The sequence below is a fragment of the Pelophylax lessonae genome (genome assembly GCF_965119305.1).
Source record: "Pelophylax lessonae genome assembly, chromosome: 13".
NCBI classification, from domain to species: domain Eukaryota; kingdom Metazoa; phylum Chordata; class Amphibia; order Anura; family Ranidae; genus Pelophylax; species Pelophylax lessonae.
In genome coordinates this window covers 23,580,507-23,589,398 of record NC_138780.1, presented here as the reverse complement: position 1 = coordinate 23,589,398, position 8,892 = coordinate 23,580,507, and the positions used below count along the sequence as shown (strand labels likewise).

General features: G+C 47.7%; 1 protein-coding gene across 1 annotated transcript in view; it reads right to left on the bottom strand.

Moving 5' to 3' along the window:
- CERS2 (ceramide synthase 2) overlaps positions 1 to 8,892 on the bottom strand; it is a gene marked incomplete at its 5' end in the record, with an annotated part of 58,745 nt that overhangs the window by 33,894 nt on the left and 15,959 nt on the right. The window contains one exon of the mRNA XM_082275943.1: positions 2,195 to 2,313. Within this exon, the coding sequence (XP_082132069.1) occupies positions 2,195 to 2,313 (119 nt within the window). The remainder of the gene's footprint in view (positions 1 to 2,194; positions 2,314 to 8,892) is intronic.

Here is an 8,892-nt window from a genome sequence, read left to right as displayed (position 1 = left end):
TCTCCTCAGGGGGTGTGTATTGAGAGACTGCCTGTCTACCATAAGCTCATTAGGTTATCTGTAGCCTGTTTCAATGTACAAATGTTCAGTTTCCATTGGTTGTTCCTTGTCCCCTTCCCCCCCTTTGGCAAGGCTAAGGGGAGTGTCCCATAACTGTGTGTAAAACTGTATGTCTTGGAATTTAATAAACACTTCTTGCTTACTCACAGCATAGAGTCTCATCTCAGGTTTGTGGGAGAAGGCTATATCAGCTCTATCCCTCTTCTGCTTGGATTGCTCAATCACTAGCTCTGGTAAGAGCGGTTCCTGCTCTACTCTACATCATCCCTCACACTAGGGGGGGGGGGGTAGAGAACATCTCTGGCGGCGAAACCCCTCTTTCCATCGGGTCGTCCGCTACAGTGACTGTTCAATAAAGAGAAGGTTCCAGTACAATCGAAGTTGTCGGCTAGCTTTGTATGGGGCGGCTGGGAAAATCTGATACCTGTGTTCATGACTGGGAGGAAGCCGTATACTGATGAAGTCCACAAGTACAGCGTTTGTCTGAGTTCCGTTACACAGCCCTGTCTGGCTGATGTGTCCCCACCATGCCGCAACCGCGTGCATTGCTTGCGACATGGCCCCATTAACTTAAATGGATTGCATTTGGTGGCAGTACTCAATGCGGGGTCATCATTTCCACTGCAGCTGCAAAGCACAGCATCATGACTGCGACATGCGTATAACTCCTTCCAGCTGATGTGTTAGGGGTCGGGAGGTGGGTGGTCGGTAGAACTGCAGCTCAGCTTCCTATTTTTACCCCCCTCCAGTCTCATCTGTGAATGAACCCTTTATGCCTAAATGGATGGCCTTGGACTTTGCAACACTTGTGTATGCGCTGAGCGCAAGAACGTTGAACATTTGTTATTGTAGCAGAACTGAGGTTGTGACCAATGGGGGGGCTCGTTGGCTAAGCTGCACTTGACGAAGTCAGGACAAGTGAGGTTATACACTGCTGCTATTCGGTAGTTTAGGCTATGCAAGTTGAACTGTTGCAATTTTAAAAAGGTGAATTGTATTTTAATATTTAAATACATATATGTCATGTAAGTAGTATTCATTTTAGGTGCTTATTTGAATATCATGTTATGGTTGGATGTTTATACAAATTTTAGCCCGGGGCTCATTTATTAATAGGAACGCAGTGAATTTTCCTTTGTGTATATACATTTTGTTGTAGAATGACACTAGATTACCAAAAGTATTGGGACGCCTGCCTTTACACACACATGTAATTTAATGGCATCCCAGTCTTAGTCCGTAGGGTTCAATATTGGAATTGGCCCACCCTTTGCATCTATAACAGTTTCAACTCTTCTGGGAAGGCGGTCCACAAGGTTTAGGAGTGTGTCTATGGGAATGTATGACCATTCTTCCAGAGGCCCATTGGTGAGGTTAGGCACGGATGTTAGAGAGAAGGCCTGGCTCATAGTCTGCCCTCATTCATCTCAAAGGTGTTCTTTCGGGTTGGTAATCAGAATCTGTGCAGGCCAGTCAAGTTCCTCCACCTCAAACTCGCTCATCCGTGTCTTTTTGGACCTTGCTTTGTGCACTGGTGTGCAGTCATGTTGGAACAGGAAGAGGCCATCCCCAAACTGTTCCCACAAAGCTGGGAGCATGAAATTGTCCAAAATGTCTTGGTATGCTGACGCCTTAAGAGCTCCTTTTACTGGAACTAAGGGGCAATGCCCAATCCCTGAAAAACAACCCCAGACCATAATCCATCCTCCACCAAATGATTTGGACAAGTGCACAAAGCAAGGTCCATAAAGACATGGATGAGCGAGTTTGGGGTGGAGGAACTTGACTGGCCTTCACAGAGTCCTGACTTTAACCTGATCGAACGCCTTTGGGAGACTTTCAAGCCAGGCCTTCACTCCAACATCAGTGCCTGATGCACTTCTGGAAGAATAGTCAAACATTCCCATAGACACTCCTAAACCTTGTGCACAGCCTTCCCAGAAGAGTTGAAGCTGTTATAGCCGCAAAGGGTGGGTCAACTCAATATTGAACCCTACGGACTAAGACTGGGATGCCATTAAATTTAATGTGCGTGTAAAGGCAGACGTCCCAATACTTTTTGATGTATTGTATTTTCGCAGTGCTTTTTTTGCTGCTCGCCTACTGTAATCTATATGGTTTGCAGGTCCCATACCTGGCTTCACGGAACTTCTTTTGCAAGCTCGGCCGGTCCTGGTTTCTCCTCCGTCTAAACCATCTTTCCACCTGACGCACAGTGAATTTACTGGCCTTGGATAGGTTGTCCAAATCACTCTAAGAGGATGAAAAGGGAACACATAAAACTGAATTAATGCTAGTGATCTCTAATGCTACATTCACACTATAGCGTCTGAGGAAATGTATGTAAAAAAGCATTCCATGCTTGCTCTGACATTCATTTTAAAAGACATGAAGTAAAAAAACAGACAGTTTTAGGACAAATGTGGCCAAACCTGAAGGGAATAGTCACACAATTTTTGAGTGAAAATTCTCCACTCCTGCATAGCACTAAAAAAACAGAAAGCAGTACCAGTGCCTAAAAATAGAATACGGAAACATAGCTGTCTTCGTGAACACTATATGGCCAAAAGTATGTGGGCACACTCCCAATAATCAAGGTAGTACCAGTAAAGGGAGATGTCAATGCTGTCACATACAATGATATTGAAGACCAGTGGTCTCAAAACTGTGGCCCGGATGTGACCCGTTGCTTGTTTTTTTTTCAGCCTTCCGGGCACCATTACTCTCACTGACACCAATGATGGGACACTATTCCTCCCACTGACACCAATGATGGGGCACTATTCCTCCCACTGACACCAATGATGGGGCACTATTCCTCCCACTGACACCAATGATGGGGCACTATTCCTCCCACTGACACCAATGATGGGGCACTATTCCTCCCACTGATACCAATGATGGGGCACTATCCTATCCACTAACATTAAGTGTTTGGAAACCGTTTCCTTCAATTATACCAATGATATGGCACCATTCCCCCTCCACTGACCACAGACACCATGTAATTTTTACTCCCAATGACTACAAAGCCTTAAACATTGTTTATTCCCACTGACAATGTGGCATTTTCTTTTCCCACTGGCCCCAGTTCGGTCCTCAAAGTCTGAAGACCAGCAAGCTGACCCTTTGTTTAGAAGGTTTGGAGACCCCTGTTCTAGACCAGTGGTTCTCAACCACCAAGCCACTGCCTCATCTTTCCTGGGCCTCCAGCTAACTGAAGATTCCATAACCTCCTGCAGCGCTTTCAGTTCCCATAATGCCCCTAAACCTTCCATAATGGCCAAAAACCTCCACAGGAGGTACCCAGCCTTCCACAGAGCCCCCCAAACTGCTGGAGAGCCTCCAGCCCTCCATAGTGCCCCCGCATCCAACAGGGTCCTGCAGTAACCCTGCAGAATCCCATCCCTCAACAAGGACATCCAGCCTCATCCAGGGCCTTCCAGTATATGTTTTGCATTTCCATATTTTTTATTGTGGTAGTATAAAAATGGATTTTTGTAAAATCTTACCGTAAAATCCTTTTCTCTTAGCTCATTGACAGACGTAGTCCTCGGTGATACACCACCTTCGGGTTATGTTGCCTCCACAGGAGCAGGACTAGACAGGAAATTAAAAAGCTCTGGCCACACCCTAGGGGCAGTCCCAGAGGGTATATCCTCTCTCTCTCTGCCTCAGCAAATCAGTTATGTGAAAAAGCAGTCTTTAGAGATTTTAACCCAACCCAACTCAAAAACAGAGGGGCGGGGACTACGTCTGTCAATGAGCTAAGAGAAAAGGATTTTACGGTAAGATTTTACAAAAATCCATTTTTCTCTAGCGCTCATTGACAGACGTAGTCCTCGGTGATACACCACCTTCGGGACGTCCCAGAGCAGTATCACAACTGAGGGGTGGGAAAATGGAAATCAAATCCCAATCTAGAAAGGCCCAACCGGTGCCAACTAGAAGTTTACAATGCTCATCCTAAATGATGAGACTCAACAAAAAAGAGAAAAAAATTTTTTTTTTTTTTTTTCAAACAGAAAAAAACCCTCGAGGTAGACCACCGGTCTCCTCAAATTGCGGCCTGCAAAACCTTGCGGCCAAATGAGGCATCCGCCGATGCCGTCACATCAATTTTATAGAATTTTGTAAAGGTATGTACCGACGACCAGGTGGCCGCCTTACATACCTGGACCACTGACGCCTGATGGCGAAAGGCCCAGGAAGTACTGAGCGCTCGAGTGGAGTGCGCCCTAACAGGGAACGGAGGACTCTGACCCTTAATAGAATAAGCCTGTACCACCGTTTGTCTAATCCATTTGGCAATGGTCGCGGCAGATGCAGGCAAACCCTTTCTGGGGCCATCCGTGATCACAAAAAGTGAATCCGTCTTATGGAATGATTCCGTAGCTTTCAGGTATACCCTGATTGCCCGAACCACATCTAAGGAATGCAACGCATGTTCCCGATGATGCTTGGGCTGAGGACACAAGGAAGGTAGTACAATATCTTCATTCAGATGAAAATCTGAAACCACCTTAGGAAGAAAAGATGGCTTAGGATGAAGTACTACCTTATCCCTATGAATCACTAGGTATGGGGACTGGCATGATAATGCAGCCAGTTCTGACACCCTGCGAGCAGAAGTAATAGCCACCAAGAAGGCCACCTTCTGGGATAAAGTAAGCAAGGGAATCTCCCTGATGTTTTCAAAGGGAGGTTTCTGTAGAACCGACAAAACCAAATTAAGATCCCAGGGCGGTAAGGGCGCGCGGACTGGAGGAGCCAGGTGCCGCACCCCCTGGATGAAATTCCGCACCAAGGACTTGGTAGCTAAAGGTTTCTGAAAGAAGATTGCTAATGCTGAAACTTGACCCTTGATGGTGCTCAAGGCTAGCTTCTGCTCAACCCCTTGTTGCAAAAAGGCCAATATTCGAGTCACCGAATAGGTACGTGGAGGAAATCCTAAAGATTCGCACCACGCAATATAAGTCTTCCATGTGTGATAATAGACCTTGCTGGAAGTCGCTTTCCTTGCTTTAATAAGGGTAGGAATGACTGAAGTAGACAAACCTCTGTCCTTCAGTACTTGGGTCTCAATGGCCAGGCCATTAAACCCAGCGACTGTAAAGCATGATGGTAAATTGGTCCTTGAGACCACAGACACTCCCTGAGACGAAGTTCCCACGGAACGTCTGCGACTAGCATGTCCAAGTCGGCCAGGCCGGCTTGAGGAGGCCAGCCTAGAATTTCTAGGACCACTGGCGCTGATAGAATCTGAACCAGGCGTCCCTAGAGGTATCTGGCCCCGACCATCCGAGAAAGTCTGGTCGTTTTCTGTTCCCACACATTTATCAGATACCTGATTGTTATCAGGAAGGGTGATCTTTTCTGGTTGAACCTCAGGGACCGAAGTCACCCGACTAGAGGCTACTTGGCCTATCTGGTCAACCAGATCCGATTCCTGTGAGGTATAGGGACTAATCTTAGGAAAAGGTAAAGGAAAAGATCTATTCAGGCAACGGTAACTACCGCTTCCTGTAGTACTTAAATGTTGGAAGGGAAGAATCGCACCGGTAGTAGTGGTTGATGCTCGATCTAATGTCCTGAATACCGGTGAAAACGTCCCCCCACCCTGAAACCGGGTGGGGGCGCACCTTCAGGCTGTGTACTCCTTTGCTTCGGGTTTGGCTGGGTTGGTCCTCTGCTTGTCCGACCAGCCCTTCTTGAACCCTCCTGGAGGAGTCTTGCCTTTCCCGCTAGTACCAGCCGGGCGCCCTTTATGGGCGGTAAAGAAAGGTCCTCGCTTGTTGCGAGGTCCCTTAGCTTTAGCAGCCTGTGGCAAAAAAGTGCTCTTGCCCCCAGTGGCATCCTTGATGATTTCATCTAGGTTGGCCCCAAATAGACGATTCCCCTGAAAGGGGAGATTCGTCAAGGTCTTTTTGGAACCTAGGTCAGCTGACCAGCATTTTAACCACAGCACACGTCTGAGGATCACCGCTGACATAGATGCATGCCCTAATAAGGGAGTAGTGTCCAAGGCTGCGTCACAGATAAACTGTAGCCCTTGTATAATCTGTTCTATCAAATCAGATGTCTCCTGGGGAATATCTTTTCCCCTAAGGTCTTGGCGTACCATTTTCGCCCATTCCGTAAGTGTCTGGGAAACTAGACCAATAACAATTACTGGTCTAAATGCTGACCCTATCAGAGAGAAGATGGTGCGGGACTCTGCTTCCATCTTTCGATCCACCGGATCCTTAAAGGACGAAGTGTCCTCTACTGGGATAACCGTGGCTTTATTCAGCCTGGAAATCGGTGGATCCACCACTGGTGGTACCGTCCATTTCTTAATGAGGGATTCCTCAAACGGATAGCGTCTAGCAATACGCTTGGAAATAGTAAAGGTACGTTTAGAATGCTCCCATTCTCCTTTAATCTGATTACCGAAACATTTAGGTACAGGAAAAGCCTTCGCCGTCTTGATGGGCTTATTAGTACCAAAAGGAATCTCTGTTTCAGTTGCCTCTGCCGGTAAAGCCTCAAGTTTTAAGGTTTCCTGCACTGCCACAACTAGTGCGTCCACCAATGCTTCTTCCTGAATTATAGCAGGAGAAGAAGCATCCTCCTCACTGTCTGAGGGGGCTTTACCTGGGATAACAGCCTTTGCAGAGGAACCTGCAACTGCAGTGACCATCTCTGAATCAGAGTCAGAGGTGTCAGATAGTATAGGGGTAGGCGGGGGTCGCTTCCTTGACCCCCGTCCCTGACAGGCCGCCTCCACCCGAGCCACCATAGACTCCAAAATTGCTGTAAATGACTCTACACTCTGTGCACCGGCGGGTCCCGTGGCCCCCTCGAGGGAAACAGGTGGGGGAATATGTGTGGCAGGGTCCATGATAATTCCAGTCACTTCCTGGATAATATAATTCAAAAATAAAAACTTTTTTTTTTTTTTTTTTTTTCAGACCCCCAGCGCCACAAAAAGCCCCTTAGTGTTACCTGCTAGGGATCCCTATCGATCGAGAGAGAGAGAGAGATAGACCCCCAGGCTCACCACTTGATGCTCAGAGTTTAACTGCAACAGGTTACAGCGCTGTCTTGACAAACAGGAAGTCTTTTGGCTGGCTGCCCAGGAAGAAAGGAGGCGGCTCCGCCCCTCTGCACGCCTTCCGGCGCCTCCCCTAGCTCCACGAGGTGTTGGATCACCTCAAACATGGCCGCCCCCATGCTGGAGACACGAGGCTACGCCAAAATGGCGGCTCGTGCGATCCAGCAAAAAAAAATGGAGGCGGCCTGTACTGAATAGCGGTGTGCTGCAGGGCACACAACACTCTCTCTGCATGGGGATTTTGGCGTGGTTGGCGGTACCGGCCCTGGCGGACCGCATAGCCATTCGGGAGGCCTGCTAATAGCTGGCGATCTGATTAGGAAGGCAGTCTACATGTCCGTGGCTTCTGACTGGTAGGTAGCTTATTCTTATCACCGTAAGATTCCCAGAATGCCACAGATTATAATCTTTTTAACATGTATACAATTAGATTGTTAGCTCCCAAACCAAGCCTCCTGGCTTTTGCACATAAAATCACACTCAAAGTAGGAGGATCTGTGTCATTTATAGGATAGAGGGGGACTCTATCTTACCATACAGAGAGGGGCCCGCGTTCACCACAAGACCCGTCAGGGGAAAAGGGGGAACATACTACTCACCATACCGGAACCAGGCGGGCACCAACTCCTGACAGTACCCCTCTCCACCGGGGCGGGAGGGCTGTCGACCGATATGGACGCCGTGACTCATGGTCTTTGGCGTTTCAGCGAGACGTTTAACTTGCGGGGTCAGTCCTTTAATGGGACTTTGTCGCGGCCGACCCAGCGCGGAGCTATGGCCTGCACGCGCTCGTAGGCTGAACTGGGGTGACCACCGGATCTCAACATCCAGCCCGTCGCCCAGTTCAGCTTCTTGCTTGAAGATCTCACAGGAACACTGGAGAAAAAAAGCTGTCTAAAAAATCCTTTAAGAAAAAAACTTGCCAGGACCTAAGATCCCAGCAAGGTATCTAGGTCCTTACTCCTAACTAGACAGAAAATAACTGATTTGCTGAGGCAGAGAGAGAGAGGATATACCCTCTGGGACTGCCCCTAGGGTGTGGCCAGAGCTTTTTAATTTCCTGTCTAGTCCTGCTCCTGTGGAGGCAACATAACCCGAAGGTGGTGTATCACCGAGGACTACGTCTGTCAATGAGCGCTAGAGAAACATTCTTTGCTGTTGGGGTATGGAGGGTTTTGGTAGAAATTACCAGGCCCTTGTCTGAAAAAGTTTGGGGACGCCTGCTCTAGACAATTGTGCTCTTCCCAGCTTGTAGCAACAGGTTAGAAAAGGTCCTTTTATCTTCCAGCATGACCATGCCCCTCTGCATAAAGCTACCTCTATAAAGACATGGTTTAAGGAGTTGTGTCGAGGAACTCAAGTGCCCTGCAAAGAGTCCTGACCTCAACCCTACTGAACACCTTTGGGATGAACTGGATCGTAAGCCAGGTCTTCTCATCCGACATTTATACTTGACCCCATAAATGTTCTTTTGGCTGAATGGGCACAAATTTCTCCAGACACCCTCCATAATCTTGTGTAAAGCCTGTCTACAAGTTTATGTCCGCTAAAGTTTGGCTTGAAAATCTTTTTTCGACAAAAATAAGATTTACCTGAAAGGCAGACCATTAGGGTAGAAGTATAGGAGCTGCCTTTGCTGACTTAAAATAAAAATACGCGCTTCTGTCCTCCAGATTAAGGCTTGACTACTACATGAGCGCCAATGAAAAAGATTCACTTGAAGCCCCCTGGTGGTG